Raw genomic sequence first — 20822 nt, 5'->3', positions numbered from 1 at the left:
ACAGAATGGCTTCTCTCAGACTGTTCTAAACTCTTCTGGGTTTTGAAATGGACATTATAGATTTTTTTTAGAAGATCCACGATAAAACTATGCTTTTTGATTATTTTTTATTTTTTTAATATTTACTCTTTGTACACTGATGACTTAAAAGACATTTTCAATCAGTGTAAACAAATGACTTCTTGCATTTCCGGAAGATTGTTATAGGATTAGTATACTGGGTTAGTTTGGTTTCTGTGCGTAGAGTCTCATAACTGTGTTTAGCTGCTGGAGAGCAGAGTGATGGGGAATGGGAGTGGTGTGAGCCCCCTGCTGGGCAAATAATTCAAACGGCTCAAAATTACAATGGGACTGCACACCTAGAACACAGAATACAACTGCCAATATTTATTATAAAGTTTCAACCTATCAGGCCAGGAACACTTATGAAATACTGAGGAGTTAAAGTAATGGGTGTCTACTCTCATATGAGCCATTAACCATTACTGTGGAGTGACATCACAAATAAATTCAGTGCAAACAGGAGGAAATGTTTTGGCCTGTAAAAAGAGTTGCAGGTGGCAAAGCAGCAATCGCATCTATACATCATACACACACACACACACACACACACACGTTTGTTAACACTTGATTTACTTTGACACACAAATTAATTTTAGTAATATTTAAACCCAAGCTGAGACAAGCTTTGACAACAAAATGAAAACACAAATAAAGCAGAGTAAAGACAATTAAAGACTCGAGTAGTCTCAGTCTTTAAGGAAAGCCCAGTGTCTGGCTCCTGATTGGACAGAGCGCTGATGAACACTGCCAAAGACACCATAGAGGTGGTGGAGAAACACAAATGAGATGGATGAGGGTGTGTGTGTGTGTGTGTGTGTGTGTGTGTGTGTGTGTGTGTGTGTGTGTGTGTGTGAGATAGATTCCAGCAGGTATATGGGACTGTGGAACTGCAGTTCCAGTCCTCTAAGAGTCGTTCACATCGGTGGCAGAGAATTAGCTGAGACCCAGTCTGCATTCGTTCCACTGGCAAAATTCCTTCCTAATGAATCACTGGCCTTTAACTTCTAACATCTAACAATTGCTAACATTTATATTGGCAAAAGCTGCAGCCTGGAGCCATGGGATAAAAGATGGAGAAGCAGAAGGAGGACATGGGCAAGGAAGGTGAAATTGGAGGTGAGAGGGTTAATAAGGGACTTTTTTTTTATTAGGATGCATAAGTGGAAAAGTACACGCAAGGAGTAGACACCAATCTGATGTAATTTATACAGATTTCTAAGTGCTGGATGTAACAGTAGCAGTTGATGACAACCCTGTGAGCAATGCAGCAGGAAAGCCAGGTCTGTTCTATCACACTTTAAACATGGACATCTTTCTGAGCTAAACTCTCTGATGAGTCATGCAGTAGTATTGGATGTGCTTGTTTTGATAGTCACTGGGAGCATTTAACTTAGGCCACTATTGTGGCAGGACGAGTGAAGTGGTAGGAATAAAGTTTGAATAAATAAACAAAGCTTCACAGCCTCCAAGAGCTGCACTGATAAAACACTGCCAGCATCAAACAGGTGCCCATAAATCCCATTGCTGTAGGGTGTGTCACCTACAGGAGGTAACCACAAGAGGAATTCAAAGCCCCAACACAAATACAGCATCTGTGGATTTACAACTTCAGAGTCAAAACCCTCTGGTGTAGCCGAAAACATTGAGGTTAACTTTCTGCCTGGATATCAGCTCAAAATCAAGTGATCTAGCCTATAAATGAAACCAGATAATCTGCTTTAGTTTTTGTTCCTCATATATTAAGAGGTTTCACACCCATATGTGCTTTCTAAACACCCTGTTCAATATTTAGAATTCATTTTGATCAGATAATAACCTCCAGTATTCTAGTAAAGCTTTCAACCGAGGTCTAAGAGCTTATATGTGATAACAACAGACACTGATATTGGGTGATGAGCTCTGGGGTGCGGTCAGTATTCAGAGGAGTTCAGTGGGGTTGGGGTCAGGACTATTGAGTTATATGCTTACATTTTCAGCACTTAGTGGATGTCCTTATCCAGAGCGACTTACATTTTATACACAAGTTATAAGGGTTAAGAGCCTTGTTCAGGGTCCCAGCAGTGGCGTCCTTGTGGAAGTGGGAATCAAACTCAGAAGCTTCTAATTGGTAATCCAACACCTAAACCACATCTAGGCCATTACATGCAGGAACAGTTTTGGGGTCCCTTTGTTGCAATCTACAGCACACAAACATTCTATACAACTGCGTGCTTCCAACTGTGATGGGGTCAGGGTGCAGGGTCAGCCATGATACAATGCCTGTGGAGCAGACTGAGGGTTAATGGCCTTGCTCAAGGGCTTGGCAGCGCTGGGGCTTAACCCCTGATCCTCCAATCAACAATGCAGAGGCTTAACTACTTGAGCCACAACTGTTTGTATATATAGTGCAACTATTGACCCTAATTCTGCTCAATGACAAGTTAAATGTGCAAGAAGACGCAAGATCACTTTTGGGTGTTTTTTGCTCACATTAAACATATTTGTTGTGATTGCTTCTAGCCATATAACAGTGGATTCTGGGTAAACAACTACTGCTGAGTCTGCACCAAGTGGGCTGTTCAAAGCTACACGGAGAGCAGTCATGAGACTCCCTATGATTAAAATGTTGAGATGCTAAGCATAATATATCATCCATATGATCAATAAATGACAAAAAAAAATCTATAACTTAAGTAAGTCTTGCTTAATCACCTGTCCAGGTGCAAATAAGTAATCAAACATTATAAAACCAACTAGCATACCAGAATATATCATGAAGCAAGAGGTCAGTGTGAGTGAAAATGCCTGATCGTGACACATGAATGCATCATCATATTCACCATTTTACAGACAGGAGCTTTCACATACCTGCTGCATTTGTTACCTAGTGAGAAAAATGACAGTAGTTTCAAATCAACATCAGTGAAGCAATGCTTCTTAATTAGCTATAGAGATGCTGATTCAATAATTATCTGAAAAATAATTCCCACAATATATGCAAATGTTCTGTCTGTGACAAACTAATGTAGAGTTAGCTATACCTGAAATTGCCATCACCCACGTGAAAAGACTTATTATTGTTTATCAACTGGTAAGAACCAATCAGAGAGCCAGTACTAAATTAGTTAAGGGCTAAATTTGGCTCGCAGGTCATTAATCGAGTAATCGTGTGGATCTTGTGCAAATGAGAACCGCAAGACCACAAGTGTGCCACTCGGACCAACTGTCTCTTTACCCAGAGGGATAAGGTCATATAGTACAGGTCATTCATACAAGTACAGTAGTTTCCTGAGAACAGTCACACAAGCTAACCTAAGTCAGAATAAATACTTTTGACTTACGGTCTGAAAGAAGACCTGAGCCAACTGGACAAAAAGACTCATTTATGTAAGTATTTTTTATTTTATTCTTATTTTTTTAAATCACTGAACGATTTTCTTTTGTTTTTGTAATTAACGCCAACACACTGAAGCCAAAAACACACAAGATAACAAGATAAGATCGTTTTGGTCAGAGGGAGGGTGGACCTGCAGAACGAGCCACACCAGGTCTCAGCTGAAACCTGCAGCTGGCCTGCTGCCCCCCTCCAGACTTGAGCCAGGCCCTAGGGAGGTTAGGCAAAGATAGAGGAAAGTTGGGGGTGGGGAGGGTGATGCAGGGACAGAGAAAAAGGGAAAGAGGAGATTTGCACCCTTTCAGCTCGTCTTGATCTCTTCACGCTCAGCTGAGCACAGTAACAGATAACCGCACCCTGCAGCTCTGCATAATGACTGGCTCAATGCTCCACACTTCCCAACCAGCCCGAACACCACCAGCCACAGCAGCAGGCCTTGGGCCTCTACTCCCTTCCACTTGCTCTAATCTCCTCATCATCTGCCTTTGTCTATGCCTAAAACATTTACATCTACTATCTTTATGCCGCTCACACACTCTCAGGCACATGTGACTGTACTGAAGCGGCACAATGATTGTGTGCATGAGACTGACACTTGTATTTTTTCTGTTTTGTGTTCACATCCATTTGAATATCAGTGTTTTGTGTTCATTATACAGTAGGTGAAAACCTTTTGGTTTCTTAAAGAAAATATTTGATGCCATTATATCAAACTTTTCTAAATAAACGTATCTTTTTTGGCAAGATTTTGCAATTTTTCAGGTGACGTGTGCTGTCATGTCATTTATGAGTGTGTGAAAGAAGAAGAGAGTGAAAGTGGCAGAAAGAGAGAAGACAGAATGGGGGGGGGGGGGGGGGGTTTAATGTGAGAGCAGCCTTGGCTGCACCTGTGGCCTCGCTACTGCTGTTGCGCTGAGGGAGTGAGCACCTGAGCAGCACCTGGTCACAATCAGAGCGCCTGCTTAGTACAGAGTCCTTCAGAGCCACACACTCCCATGCTTAAACATACACAAAGACATATGCGCACACACACCCACACACACATCCACATACATTGAGAGAGAGAGAGAGAGAGCACCTCTCTTTTGTCTACCTCTAGCCAGTATAAATGGATGGGAAAATGTTTCTTGGAAGAAAGGATTTGCTGGTGGAAAAAAATCTAAAAGAAGCTATGACAAGGTTGCCGTACTTTACATTGTCGCTAAACGACTGCATAATTTAATTTCCTGGAAAGCCATTAACTTTCATCAAAAGCAGAGAAGAAACAGATGAAAACAATTCTTCTGTACAGGGAATTCATTTAAGCTCGTAGGAGAGCCACGCTAACACTAAACCCACCACAGGCAGGAAATGTGGATGCAAATTTCAGAAATTAATGCAGCATTCCACAATTATTTTCCCTATAACAGTAGGCATGCTTAAAAAGATTGAATGACCTCAAGCCACCAAGTTTGATCATCTCATATCACACACACACACCCCCACCCCCACCAATAGGACAAATTTCATGCCAGAGGAAAAAATAAAATAAAAAAAATCAGTAAAGAGAACAGAATGCATTTTAATTTTATTCTTTGAAAAATATGATAATTAAAAAACTATAATTACCAACAATTCATCTGAAATGTTCATTTCTAAAATAGCATTTCAAAATGCATCTTAAAAATATATAAGGAAAGGTTTCTCAAAGAATGCAGGCAGGTCAGTGGTTAGAAGTTCTCACCCACTACAACTAATAATACCTAACATATTACTCATTATCAAATAAAAAAAAATAAAATAAAATAAAAAATAAAAATAAATCCAACTTAAGCAGAAGGATCAAAATAATAGAGAATAACAAATCAGTGGTATGATTTGGCAGCTAATAAGGGGAATTCTCTGTTAAACAGAGGTCAGCCAGCGGTCACGAGTTCTGCCAAGTAATGTTTACGACTCTTAATTTCAAATGCGAGACCGATACAGTCGCCTTCCAGAAGTATTGAAACAGCGAGGCCAGCTTGTTTTAGCTCTATACTAAAGACATTTTGGGTCGAGATCAAACTTAACTTTTTTTTTTGGTGCCCATCCATTTAGTAAAAAGTAGTAAACAAAATAATATAAAACGTGACTGAACAGGTGTTTCTTGTTACCCAGTTGTATCCTGGTGCATTATCTATAGTATGTTGAAACAAGTATTCCATAAGTACCTGTAACTGGTCAGTTTGCTACCCGGGACTCAGATTTTTGGTGTGGATCTGTGCACACTTTCTCAGTCTCAACTCATACTTTGGAGATGGGTTTGCTTTGCCGTCTGATCAAGACTACAACAGCAGAATGAATTTAGAAGTCTGTCTGCCAATTTACAAAGAAATACATGCCATCTCACTGGGAGGAACTTCATCACGCAGCAAGTCAACGATCCAAAACACAAAGCCAACACAACATAGGACTTCATCATCAGAGGAAAAAGTGGAAGGCTTTAGACTAGTCAAGTCAATCAGCAGATATTTCTCCAGAATTTCACCTCCTGAAGCAGAGACTGAAACGAAAAACAAAACAAACAACAAAGCTGTAGGACAAAGCAAAGATTATGTAACCAAATACTGAGCATTATTTACTTAAAGGCTATCACTTCTAATATTTGGGTTCACCTACAAAATTGGGGGTCTGCCACTAAAGTTGCCACGGTCCAAGTTTAACACATCTAGATGTAAAGATCAGGTAATGAAAGCTAAATATCTGGTCTGTTGTCTCATATTCATCTTTTGATCTCAAAGCCGGTTGTTTCAGTGTATAGCAACAACATACCTGCAGTTTGGCAAGAAAGTCCCGTAATTCTGAATCTTATTATTCAATTTGATTAAAATCTTATTTGCACAGGACTTAACAACAGACATCATAAAGCAGCTTTGCAGAAATCTAGATGCAAATTTAGGTCCCTGATGAACAAGCTAGAGGTGAGGGAGGCAAGGTAAAACTTAAGAGATCCAACCGTGAGATCAGTGATTAAATCATTAGACAAGTGTAGAAGAGTAAAATCAAACAGTTCCAAGTGTGTTTATGTGAATAAATGTTGTGGGATTCATAACAGGACAGTCTTCATGATACTCCACTGAGGGTTAGAAGCACAAATCATCCAGATATCCCTGCGGGTTACATACACACCAGCAGATTTTACAAATCATATAAATGTACACGTATAGTGACAATACATTTGTATTCAATCGCATTTAAATCTAGCATCACCTTTTCTTAATTCAGCTACAACCCTAGGGGAGCTGCTCCCTTGACGACAGTTGCTAGGGCTACGCATTTGCAATGCTGGCGGGACTTAAAAGCACATCCAAACAACACTTCCAGCAAGGGAAATAACACTTGACAGTAATAACGTTGCATTGTTGAGAGTCTCAAGGCCCCGTCTGCAATTAACAAACGGAGGGGTTAGAGGTGGCAGACCAGCCACTAGAGCGCTACATGCAAAGAGATGAAAGCACGAGATGCAGCAGGAAGAGACGAGGTCCCTTTCTCTCTCTCTCTCATACTCCAGGTGTAGAACAAACACTCCCTTCCATGCTATGTCACACTCTTAACTAATAGATTTGGGCTGCTTAGTGCTCCCAGGCAGCATTTGAGGATTGAATCCCAGGACATTAGTGAATAACAGGAAGGCCGGTCTTCTGAGATCAGCGCTGATTAACGGAGCTAAAGGAAGGTCCATACGGGAATGCATGCTGGTGGAAATAATTACAGCTTCATTGAGTCAATCTAACAGACAGCAAGGGAGAGTAATCTGCGCGTGTACGCATGTGTGTGAATGTAAGCATGCGAGTGTGTGATGACACCCCTAATAATAAGAAGATTATATTATTACAACAGAGTGGCTGGGTGGCAGGCCGCAGGAACGTGAGCGTTTCCGCAGGCCAGTCAGCAGAGTTAAAAATAAAGCGAAAGGCACACGGACACACACGCAGAGCAAAGAAAGTACAAATCCATGTCAGCAAAAGTAAACACACCCACACACGCATTTTAGATGACTAAATTATGTTGACTAAACTAAACAAGCACAACTCTTTCATGACTGACTCGCTCAGCTAAAGACAAACAGAACAGCAAAAAGAAAGATATATATATATATATATATATATATATATAGATATATATATATATATATATATATATATATATATATATATATATAAACAAGGAAGTTCTGAAATGTCCTCATAATATATTTTCTTCCTTTTTTTCTGACTTTCTTTTTGTCAATGCTTTTCCTTCTTTGATGTTGAGGCATCAGGGTGACATGAAGCTGTATCTAAAAGTGTCTCTTATCCTCACCTTTTGGGACATGTACTAGAACCCAGCTCCTTTTCCGACTCTCTCACTCTCTCTCTCTCTCTCTCTCTCTCTCACACACAAACACACACACACACCAGGATGCTTTAGAGAATGGGTGATAAATCAGCTTGAGTGGAGATAAGAGAGAGAATCGCACACTAAACACAAACAGGCAAAGCTGGGACACTGTGTTAGTGAGAGTCTGGGAAAGTCGAATAAATATGAACTGTTCCCTGCACAAATGCAAATTCTTACAGAGCTCTCAACCAAGGCACATACTGCTGCTAGTGAAATGCTCTCGGTCCTCATTCGACATAATGTCATGAGTCCATCATTTACTATTTAAACTTCTGTAGAATATTTTTGTTCACAGCAAATTCAGCAATCCCACTAGTTCCTTTTCGATCACAAAACACATACTGTAGGACCTTCTTTTTTACTGAAGTTTGCCCAATAAGCATATTATCCCAAGGCATTAAAAAAAACAATGTATAAACCTGCTTTCCCCTGTTTTCTCAGGCACCGTATAAATTCCCTTATATTCTAGAAGAAGATGGCTAGAAAAATTATATTTCTGTTTATTTGTAATATATTGTGTGCATTCAAACCAAAATCATTGTGTTGAGCCAAACGATTGACGTAACAATGCACAGGAAGAGTCAGGGTAACGGTTACTGCTGAGGTCTGAAATGTCCACAAAAGACGAAACTAATTTGTCTTTTGTGATTCTAATCTGTTTGGCGAGTAAATACTGGCCTCGCTGAAGCAGCAGGATTTTCGACGAGCATGCAGATTTTTCTTTAATCTAAATCTGGATTAAGCCTTATTAAAAATTGCATGAAACGTCTCCTCAAACACTGTCATCATTATGCAACACCTCACAACCTCACAGAACAAACACGTATGCACACACACGCGCCCACACACACGCACGCAAACACGTACACTTCTTCCATTGCAAAACTCAGAAAGCAAGGTGCATTGTGGCATAAATAAAATGTTGAAGAAAGTTAAAATGCAAAACATTCAGAATTTAGGTCCAGTGCTCCAGATAGACTTGGAAAGTAAACTGCACAGATTGAGGGGAAATGAAGCTGTCATGTGGTGACCATGTGCAGAGGCGTAGCTAAAGGATGCTGGGTAAAAGAGCAGACAGGAGGTAGAATGGAAGAAGGGACTGCACCGTTCTATTGGTGGTTTTCTCTTTACAGGCTCATGTAATATTTTGCGGTCATCCGGATTAGTTTATTCGCAGCAGTGTTGAAACTATTTAATAAAACATATCTGAGTGCTGAAAAAAAATTACTTATAACAGTCGGAACACAAAGATGGCAGACATTTCATAACAGTTAGCTTTTTTAAGGCAATATAACATCATGAAAATGGCACAATACTTAATATTATTTGGCAATATTGTGAGTCTCATCAGTACTTTAACTCTCAGGCTGGATGTTAACGTCTATTTTTGTGATAGGATATTTCTACCATTTTTCCTGTTCTGACAGTATTTCTCTCTCACACACAAAACGCTGAATACACGTTCTTTAAGCCCACACTAGAAACACTTGTTATCCACAGTTGCATTCAATTTGCACATTGTTAATGTTACTGCTGCTGCTATACCATCTACAGTGGGATTCAATTTTTGCACATATTACTGAAACCTTGTTTTGCACACAAGTTATATATATTTATGTCAACACTGTACACTTCTACAAACAGATAACAGTTTATATTTCTATAAGTTTCATACTAAATCTGCTGCATAGATTTTTTTTAATTATTATTCAATAAAACTGTGTTTGTACTGTATTTGTGTTTGATTTCTTTACGTAATTTTACATAGTTCCTTTTTTTTCTCTTCTAAATCTAAATTTCTCCCTCTTTGTAAAGCATTTGTGCACATTTACTTTCAACAGCTTTGCCTGTCAAAAACAAGCACGTCTTGGATTCTAAATATAACGTCGAAGAAAGAATTGACTTTAGGAGGAGGGCTTTTTTTTTTTTTTGGTCTCGTCCAGGCTCCGGCAAAACCATTTAAATACACTTGAACTAAGAATGACCTTTTAAATGAATCTCCATTATTCAAGACACGCAGCGTATTGTGGTGGTTACTCTAATTAAAGTGTTATGTCAAATAAACAGTCATTACCCGCCATCTGCCTCGCACTAAAAACTGTACCAACTTCATTATCATACACAATAGGTGACCTCCACTAACCCTGACGTGCTTTCAGCTTGTCATACTTCATGGGGATAAGGGATTGAACGAGGCAACACACACCAAGCGTGTTAATAAAAAACAATAACACATTAAAACACAAACACACACACACACACACACACACGAAGAAACATATTACACATAACACAGCATAGAGAATTTCGATATTTTACCATAAAACTAAAGGCATGGATTAATTTTTCATAGATCTGATTAATGGTGGTGTTTTGTTTTGTTTATTTATTTATTTGGTGACATACCAGAGTCAATAGAACAAGAACTCAATTTCAAGTGCAAAAATTCCTGTTCGATTTTTCAATGTGGATTTGAAAAGAAAAGGCGACTCTTCGGTGCATAGAAGGTAAACGAGGCAGTGCCTTCCTGTGACTTCTATATTCTTAAAGAAACTGAAGACTGTGGGGATTTGGCTTTAGCTAATCCACTTTAGACTACTGTGGCTCTGTCTCTATACAGTTCCAGCACAAAAGCAATAAATGAACATATAAATAAAGCACAGGAAATGGGTCAGTCTCTTCCTGCGCTCACATGTGAACCAGAGTGTCCTCAGAAATGCCAGTGGCTTTAATGCTGACTCGTAATTGTATTACGCCTCTCGTTCTGGGTCGAGCTCTTTCATTAGTAAGTAATAAGGTCTGAGCGTGGTTTTAATGAGGTTGCTCCGAAATGCAGAATTCCCGTGTAAATCCAAGATATCGCTGCTTAAATTCAATCTGATAAGAACCCAGGCTCATCGTCCAATCCTGACCGAATAAATGTGTACAATTTAGCTGCGCTATCAGATTGTCTAATTCCCTGACACATCGTTATTCCTGAACAGTCCCATATTTTGCTACTTACAGGAATAATTAGAGTTCTATCCACAAGACTGAAGAAGCAACAACCCCTCCTCTCTCGTACACGCACACACACAATTGACAGAAAGCTAACATTTTGTTTCTGTCGTCTCCCCATCACTAGCGCTCGTGCATAAACTTGCCACCTTACATGGTAACCGGTCTCCAGGGTGAAGCGGCAAAGCGCCGCGATCGGACGCCAATAAAGCTGTCGTGTGCACATCACACCAGAGCAGGAAAGAAAGAGCTTCAAGTATACGACTCTTATTTATCAATCACACTCAATAGGAACGCTTTAAACCAAACTGTCCATTTGGGGGAAATATTTTTAATACGCATAACAGATCTTTCAGTGACAATAATAACTGCTACAGAAATAAAATGCTTAACCAACCTACAGAAAACTCAGTGAAGCTCAAGAATTCAGCCCAAGGAACACCAGGATATATCTGTAGAAAGCATGATTTAAAAAAAAAATACAGGCAGAAATTAGTCGATTCATGAACTGAATATGAGCAGGAGAATTGTGCTAATGTGCATTTTTACTAGTATGTTGGTGAAAAAGTGCATCGGAGTAAAGAGAGAGAGAGAGAGAGAGAGAGAGAGAGAGAGAGAGAGAGAGAGAGAGAGACAGAGAGACAGAGAGACAGAGAGAGAGAGAGGAAAGCCAAAGCCCAAACTCGTCTATCGATTCAGACAGAAAAACATCTGAAATATATTTGGAGTGAAAAGAGGAACTCGGTTTGGTTCATCTCGCTTTCGCACACCTCTGTGGAGTGAACAGAGAGACGTCAGAAATCTTATGACCTGACTGGTTTGTGTGAGAAATGATCTCTGGCACATCTGCTTGTTTCACCACCGCCCCTTCCCCACTCTCTGTGCTAGTGGCTGCTGGCTTTTTTGATGATAGGTAGAAGAAAGTCTTTTGTGATGGAAAAGTGTACTGATGGCATGACTTCCACCCTGAGAAGGGAGGATGCCAGCTTGTGAAAACAGTCAACACAGGAAAGAAAGAAGGGGTGGAGGCAGGGAGGGAGGGAGAGAGGGAGAGAGAGAGAGAGAGAGAGAGAGAGAGAGAGAGAGAGAGAGAGAGACAGAGAGAGACAGACAGAGAGAGAGAGAGAGACACAGAGAGAGAGAGAGAGAGAGAGAGAGAGAGAGAGAGAGAGAGAGAGAGAGAGAGAGAGAGAGTGTGTCAGGGTGACTAAATGTGTGACAAGTGGAAGGAGAGAAATAAAAATCTTGCTCAGGGTGAAAACGAGGGAAGGACGGGGTGACAATCACCTTGGATACTCACCCATGATGCTGGAGCTCATGAAAGGTGTCGGGGACAATCCTTCATGGGACACTAATCGACTGTCACTCAAGTGATCACCATAATGAGGACTGTCTGTGAAACCCTGGGGGAAAGAGATCACAGCATTAAGCACATTATTAGCCAGCTCCGCTAATTGAGTGCTATGACACTCCTCTAATTACTGAAGCAGAAACGGGCAGCACAGTTGGTCAACCGCTCTATGAAACGATCAATTTTTTCCTTCAACAACCCTTGTTAGGGAGGGTTTTTTTTTAATCTTGGCTGCATTTCATTAAAAGGCCACAACACATGCAAGCGAAACCATGAGCTGTAAAAATGATCAGTGCACGCATTGAAAAAGCTGCTGTTGGTTTTTTTTTTGTAAGACACTAGCCTTTATAAAAGATTACTAATGAGATATACATTGATGTTTCACATTATAATCTCATTTTAGCAATCATTAAACTGACATAATTGTGCTGTGCAGATGCACTAACAGACTGTAAGGTATTAGGAATTACAGGTGAAGACGGGAGAGAGGTTTGAGTCCCAAAATAGGATGTACTGCTCCATCCTACACTACATGGTCAGAAGTATGTGGACATTCCAAAGCCATTGAAATTGACATTTAACCGGTCTCCAATTTTTTCGACTATTTGGAGGAATTTATTTGTATAAACACAATAGGGTTAGTGAAAGCAGGTGAACTCAGTGTTCCGGTTCATCTCCAAGGTGTTCAAGAGAGTTGGTGTCAGGAGTTTTTCTACCCTAACACTGAAAACAAAAGTCTTCGAGGTTGACCCTTCGAGGAAAACTGAACAAAACTGTAGTGGTACAACAAACAAAGCCATTCTAGACAATAGTGTGCTTTATACTTTCCATTTGACAACAAACATGGGTGCAACATACTTTTGATCATATTGTGCAAAATGTGCTTCTTCTTTTAGCCTTTAAGAATAATACTCTGCATAATCTCTACATACTTCATAAGGCTGTCTTTGTAGACTTTTCTCTCAACCGATTTGTTTATTGTTATATGAAATAACAACAATGGAACCCAATGATCAGTCTTATGCACTATCAAATTCACAAACATGGTGTCTTATACAGATACCAGAAAAATATACCACACCAAAGAGTCAATTATAGAATTATATGCGATATCCCAAGTCATATATATGCTCATTTCTTTTTCTTTGATTTTAGTCTTCACGAGCTAGTTGACTAACAACCGCTAGAATTGTTGATCTTGGCTTGTCCTGAATCTCACTGCCATCCAACAACGTGGCTGTTACACATGTAGCACTTAACCAGTGGACAATGTAAACTACCCATAACCCATCATGTTGTCCTCATTTCCAATAGCAATTGAGCCATGAAATATTTGAGTAGCCATGCTGAATTTGGTTATCCTTCTTGCTCAAGGTACCATGTGAGGCATGCCGTGGCATATGGTTGAAGGTAAAAATAGTTCAGACAATCAATTGATCAAACAGCAGTCAACGAATTGCCCTGATTAATCTTTCTACAAGTGCTTTTCTACCAGCACAGAAATCTTCATTAGTGGGCTAATGTAGTGCCAAAGCATGCAACTGTACAAAAGTTCTTTGTCTTGAGCATTTAATCTACCAGCATTAACATTTTCTTATCTCATTTTAGATTGATCTCGCATGTTTTTCATTTAATCCTCTATAAAATCAGCCATTCACCTTGTAAAGGTCAGTCCTGAATGACATCATAAATACTTTGCTTGCTGTACAGGACGTAGTGGAGCTGAATGTCCTACCTAATGCCCTCAAAAATGGTGTCAAAATGCTCTGATATTCAGCCCTAGAAAAAGCATGAATGCTTATCATTTTTAAACGTCTTATCTGCAGGCAAACGCCTCGGTATATTCACTAAAGACTAAATTATTGGCACCCTTGTCGGTGTGTGGGCCACCATTACATGAATGTTTACTCCACTTCATTTTCAAGTATTACAATTTCCGCTTGTGTGTGGAATTAACAAGCACTGTGTCTTGTGCTTGTTACATTTACAGCATTTAGCAGACACTCTTATCCAGAGTGACTTACATTGTCTTATTTCAGTTTATACACCTGAGCAATTGAGGGTCAGGGGCCCTGCAGTGGCAACTTGGTGGACCTGGGATTCGAACCAATGACCTTCCGATCAGTAGTCAAACACCTTAACCACTGAGCTACCACATCCCACATGCTTGTTATTTTACTCTGTAAGAGAAACACGCCAGCACTATGCACGTTGTAACATTAAATGTGGCAAGTCTGGTTTCGTCTTGAAATTGTTTATTTGAATTATTAAATAGTACTCTACTACTTGTGGGTAACATGGTGGTGCTGTGGGTAGTGCTGCTTCACAGTACCAGGATTTCTAGTTGTGCAAAGCTGAACATTTCCTCCCCATGTTTGACGGGGGTGCCTACCGGATTCTCCGGTTTCATCCCACCTTCCTAAACCATGTTACTAAATAGTCTTTAGGCGGGAATGGGCATGTGGATGGTGTGCTGTGATGGAAAAGCATCACATCCAGGGTGTATTCTTGCCTCGCTCCAATTCTGCCAAGTCCCTGGGCAGGATAACGCGGTCAGTGAAAATGAATGACTGAATTTTACTACTCCTACACACCGAATCACAACCTGATAAACCCCAGAGAAACTCCTCCTACTTTTGCTGGTTAGATGTGATGTGACAGGAAAGCAACACACACTTGGCCAGGATATGAAAAGTCCTAGGTTTGCATTTGTAGCCAAGCTGTAGCAAGCTGTTCAGCAGAAAGACCTGTACCATGTAAACAAGCACCGGTGTGAATTAGGACATATTAATGTCCATTTCAGTATCTGGTTTCATCAAGATGAATCACACAAATGTTACATGGTCACCAGTAATATGTGAGTATCACACTTGTGGCACATCCAGGTGGCAGTGTACTGACCCAGGGTATGACGGAGCCTTAATAACTTATGGAAATTTGTTGCACATAAAGAAGCTTGAATGATGTTGGTCTTAAATCTCTCATAAGAAACTATTAATCCATCCTAAATAATACAGAACTCAGTTATCAGCAAAATATTCAGCTTTATGTTGACTATTTTTGGCCTAGTACACAGTGCAGCTTTATCCATCATGCAACATAAAGATCTAACATGCAAATTATAAAAATATTTTTAGCTGGTAAAATTATGTTGACAGCAGTTCATCCAGACAAGGTGCCTGAAAAAACACCCACAACCCCCTTCCTCATTCTTTTGCAGCTAAACACTGCCCTTTCATGACTGTTATCAGCTTCCGGGCCTTGGCTCTAAATATCGGTCACAGTATGCTCCTTTAAAACTCAGGGCTCCCCATCATAAAAGAGACTCTGTAGCTGTTCTAATCCCAGGCCCTGTGAAAATCTGTCTGCCGCTGCACTCGCAAACAACATTAACTCCCTCTGGAGTCCCAGAGCGGCCACAGCTTCCTTTTACTATAGACCTTGCCTCTGTCATATCTTATTCTCCACGTTCAGCATGGAGTTAGTCAAAAAGACATTAAATCTTATTAACCTTTTTTTTCGTAAACAGATGGTGACAGGGAATTTTTAAAAAAGCAGTAGAGCGCTGCCACGGCAGATGCACTCAAAAAACCACTCAATAGTGTGTTCATGCCAGGCCACTGCCCGTTAATCACACCATGAGCTGCTTTATTAAAAGGTGAGCTATGGAAAGATGACAGGATAGAGAAAGCAGTGTTTCCTACTCCAAAAAATCTTCTGTGTTTTATGTGGCACTCAGAATATCTAGAACTGCATCCACATGCCTATATGCATAGATTAATTACTTCATCCTCATGTGACGGTCCTACTTTTCGCTTGTTTGCATTTTGTGACCCGGAGCTGACAGCTGCCAGGGCACCTGAAAAGGACAACGCTTCGGAAAGGAAATTCTGCAGGGATGAGCTAGATAGAAGGGATGAATGAAGGAGGGCAGGGGGAGTTTCTGCTCCTGTGGGACCATTAGATCATCAATCATTCCTGGCTCATCATCTCTATATGCACCAATCTCCTGTGTTCCTGTCTGTGTGTGTTCCGTCACTGTCCAGTTACTGCTGGCTAAATGACTGTCAAATCAATGCTTAAGCATGCAGGCCAACGCTCCAGCAGATGACCCGGTCCCCTGACGAGTCGTTTTAAGAGTTCAGTCTCACTGGAGTTCTGCATCCAGGTGAACATTAGTCTGCACACTAACATTCAGGGGACAGGTGATAGGAGCATGATAGACAGGCTGAGGCATTGTGGGATAGCGGGGCACGGATTGGGCTGTCAGACGCGAGGCCTGCGGCCGTGGCTGCCCGGGATCCAGAGTCTGGCTGCTGTCCAAGGTCAGCATTCAGGGACTGGAGCCTGTTCACAGCCCACTAATCATACACACGCTCAGCAGAGTGTGAGTGTGAGTGTGTGTGTCAGAGAAAGAGAGATGGGAGGGGGGAGCAAGAGAAAGTGAGAGAGAGAAAGTAAGAGAGAGAAAGAGAGAGGGGGGACAAGAGAAAGTGAGAGAGAGGGGGGGCAAGAGAAAGTGAGAGAGAGAGTGTAGAAAAAATAGCAGACTGAGAACCACAGAAAACAAGGCACAAATGCACCAACATTTTAATGCTGTTTTGCACAAAAAGTCATGCTGCTATTGAAAGCATATGTTTAAAACCTTTACTCTTTAACTGCACAATGCCATTACTATCTGTACTCTGGTCAGCACTATATTTTATGTATCAGTCCTGTAGTGTATTGTGTTGCTTGCATTGTCTGTCTGGATTGTATACCATGCACTTTACTTTTTAGTCCTCAGCTGTGTTGGGTTTTTTTTTGTCTTATGTAGCTCTGTGTTGTTTCATGGTCCTGGAGGTATGCTGTGTCAGTTCCCTGTGTACTGTATCAGCTATATATGGTTGAAATGACAATTATAGCTTCTTGACTTGACTTGAAATGATCTCAGAGAGGTTAGAGGGACACAATTCAGATGCTAAAGTGAAATGAATGAATAAACGCCCATTTTCGCTATATTCGTTTATCTGATAAGAGATACGAGATTCTGGTAAACCTCCACAAAAGTGCTGTGACACGTGAAGATGCTGATAAGATTTAAACACGCCATATACACTGCAGGGGAATTCTCTGCCTGCTATTGAGCGGCTGTGGGTGATCTCTCTGATAGCACTCCATGAACAAACCACAAGAGGATAACGGCTGCTGGAAAGGACGGTTCTTGTGTTATTTTTTCTTCTTCTTGTTTTCTATCAGGTGGTGAGAATTGTGAAAGTGTTCCGCACATGTGACAGACAGACATTTACCCAAAACTCTGAAACAAGCGATAAATGCACTTTGTAACTGAGGTGTAAGTGTAAAATCATTTCATGTCCCTGCTGATGGTCATAGGGGATCGTCGGCCATTGGCTGTTAATGGGAGGGTGGATGAAAAGATATGAGCAGTATTTAGCTAAGGGAATCTCTCCATTCTCTCCGCTCAGCACTCAGACTGGGCTGGATGCGTGTTAAACAGGCTAGAAATCATGCCATCTATGACAGGTATGCAGCTTTTCTTTTCTACATCACATGCCACACTGGTTTCTGGCACACATGAGGTGCGTTCCAGAGGAGACGTAGCCTTTTGTGCTGTGTGCACTGTTTGGGAAATGCTATTGATTATTCCAGGGCAGACTCTCTGGCAATGATAAATGGTTATATAGCGTACACAGCACACAGTATTACACATCGGTGCTGGCACAACGATCACATGTGATTGTGTTGTGTGTGTGGGGGGTTATGAAGGAGTGGAACAGCTGTCTGCTCACTGATGCCCGCCCTTCGCCATGTCAGTATCGCTGATTTATATGCACCTAGAGCAAAGATATCTCAAGCGTCTCCAACTTATAATTCAAATCAAGCCGGCGCCGGAGCCATAGCCTGTAGATGTGCGTTGGGGAAGGGCACTGAAAAATAAACAAGGTAACGTGGCATGGGAGCCTCTGACATTTGACTGATCTCTGATGGGAAGTGACAGGAGAGTGACATTCAATGAAATTCATACAGGGCACCCAGAACAAACCAATGTGTACAAGACAAACAAACAAATCGAGAAACAGAGAGATCTTCACACTCTGTTACAGATGCGTGCATGCCCGTGTGTGTGTGTGTGTGTGTGTGTGTGTGTGTGTGTGTGTGTGTGTGTGTGTGTGTGTGTGTGTGTGTGTGTGTGAAATGAAATAAGGCACAAACCTTGGCTGACTCTTATTTGCATGCATGGAAATCTCAGCTTATCACAGATCTGAAATGCATCCATGATTCCATTCCAATTACACAGAGCTATATTTCCAAGCCTTGGAAACGCATCCATTCGTTATTTAGAGATTCCATATCGAGCACCACCAATAATATCAATCATTATCATTTAAAGTGGACTGCTGCATTTGCATATTTATTTATAAATGCCATGACGATAAAGCAGGGGGATAGTAAGGAGTAAAGGTACGCTGTGCACTTATTTATTGATACACTTGATAAATATTTTATATGTAATCATTTTAAGATGAAACCTTAAAATATTTTTCGCATCTAGAATTTTTATTTCTGAAATTTCTGGTGTCATTAGTGCTTATGAGGCCAGAAAGAAAGAAAGAAAGAAAAAAAGAGAGAGAGAGAGAGAGAGAGAATGAGAGAGAGAGAGAAAGAAAGAGAGAAAGAAAGAAAGAAAGAAAGAAAGAGTATGAGATCTTTCTTACCCTGGAGGACTCATCATAGGAAGGGCTGGACTGGCCACCTGCGGCCCAAGATGCCTCGGATGTCCTCTCATCTATACCTGTCAACAGAGCAGATACACGTCTCCATCATCCTGCAAGTCTCTACTGTACTATACTAACACACTCGACACAGAAAACAAGAAACCAAAGCGAAGAAGAAAGAAATAATGTAGTATGGTATAATGCCATAAGCATTCTCTATTTAAAAAACATAACAAAACAAAAAAACAACAACAAGAGTTCATCTAAATCTTCATCTGGTACACGTAGCACCGGTCTCCTGACAAAGAACAGACAAAAACGGTGCAGTCTACTGTCTAATCCATTGTACTTTCATTCAAACCTCGGCTTTACAAATCATAGAATGTCATTTATTTTGCTTTACATAAATCACGCTCAGATACGTGTTGCTCCCTGGCACACACTGGCGTTCACATGCGAGCAACTGGGCCGCTCTGATTTGGCAGTGATGTATAACTCAACCTCATCAAAACAGCTGAGCACTGAAACCTGATGAAGCTCATATTTTATGCAGCCTTGCGGCTCTCAAAGACAGCCACCGAAACACACGCACACACACAAAATAAATATATAAATAAATGTGACAATTGAATAGATTCAACATCTGGTATGTGACGAACAAATACAATATCTAATTCTCACAAAATTGCATTTTATGAAGGCTGTTGGGTAAAGATATATGAATCTGTGTGTCTTTGTGCTGTTTGAGCCAATATTGTTTGCAGGTAACAACATTCCATTTCACACTCTCGTGTACGAGACACAAAATTGCAGCAGAAAAACATCAATATCGCCCCCAAGTTATTGATAATCCATCTCGCCAGAACATGATATTTGTCATTCGATTTCACTCGGTTATAACATACAAAACATATCGAGGTGAAGTAAACCAATTGTGAAGACCCAAGTACTGGTACAGCTTACAAAACAGAAGCTGGTGAATAGAGAGGACAAATATCACAACCAGAACTGAAATCTGACGTACGCGGTGTTAGCAAAGTGCTAAACCTTACTGGCCTGTACTGCATAGCCACATACTAAATATCAACTATGAGCTAGGAATTTGCATAGGAACAAACAACAGCGTGAGAACACGAGAGGAGGGAGCGAGCAAGCAAAACAGAGAGAAAGAGATAGAGAGCTTTTCTGCTTTTTTTTTCCCCCTGAAGGCCTATAGCACACAATCAGAGTGTGTGGGCAAAAACTGATCTCATGCCAAAGACAATCTACAGGCCAAGCTGTCTGTGTGGCACTACAGCAAAGAAGACGCTGGCCTTCACAATCCTGAACAATGGCGGCATTTTCTTCTTCGCCGCTGCGTGAATGAGACGTTTGACCGATGCTTTACATCAATAGAAGGTAACAAAAATGAGTAGCGTTACAGAGGTACGACATTACAGAGACACAGAAGTGCTAATGTGTATGTATGGACCATGAGCTGGGGTATAAACTAGAGGAATAAAAGTGAGACATGAACAAGGCAGGATATGAAAAACCTCAGTTTGAAAACAGAAATTGGGCTGGGTCACTGATTCGCTTTCACTCAGTCACATTTAGAATGTGTCAAAAGAAAAGGACATGTGTTCTGTATTTACAGCAAAGGAAATGACTTCACAGGGAAGTCCTTCTCAGAGGAGTGCTAGTGCTAAGGAATTTGGGCCACATGACTTTACAGCACTTTTATTCCTGTTAAAAGTATTAAACAAACATCTGTTACATAGATTTCAAACCAACAATTCAATTTTTTTTAAGCTTCAGCTTCGGCTGAAAAGTAGCGGACTTCAACTCAAACCGGGTGAGAGAGAGAAAGAGAGAGAGAGAGAAAACTCCCCTTTTTCGTGGTTTGTTTTATTATGAGTCAGCCGCTCGATTTATCCATCTGCCA

The 20822-nt window shown here is 40.7% G+C and overlaps 1 protein-coding gene across 8 annotated transcripts in view; it reads right to left on the bottom strand.

The window, feature by feature from the left end:
- Positions 1-20822, bottom strand: part of tcf12 (transcription factor 12) — an 81483-nt gene that overhangs the window by 44453 nt on the left and 16208 nt on the right. For all 8 annotated transcript variants that reach the window (XM_047811717.1, XM_027136956.2, XM_027136957.2 and 5 more), the window contains 2 exons: positions 18899-18975; positions 12132-12234 (listed from right to left, as the gene is read on the bottom strand). In XM_047811717.1, coding sequence (XP_047667673.1) covers positions 12132-12234; positions 18899-18975 — 180 coding nt within the window. The remainder of the gene's footprint in view (positions 1-12131; positions 12235-18898; positions 18976-20822) is intronic.

This window comes from Tachysurus fulvidraco, chromosome 1 (genome assembly GCF_022655615.1).
Source record: "Tachysurus fulvidraco isolate hzauxx_2018 chromosome 1, HZAU_PFXX_2.0, whole genome shotgun sequence".
Lineage (NCBI taxonomy): Eukaryota > Metazoa > Chordata > Actinopteri > Siluriformes > Bagridae > Tachysurus > Tachysurus fulvidraco.
Note: the sequence above shows the minus strand (reverse complement) of the source record. Positions and strands in the feature narration are given on the sequence as shown.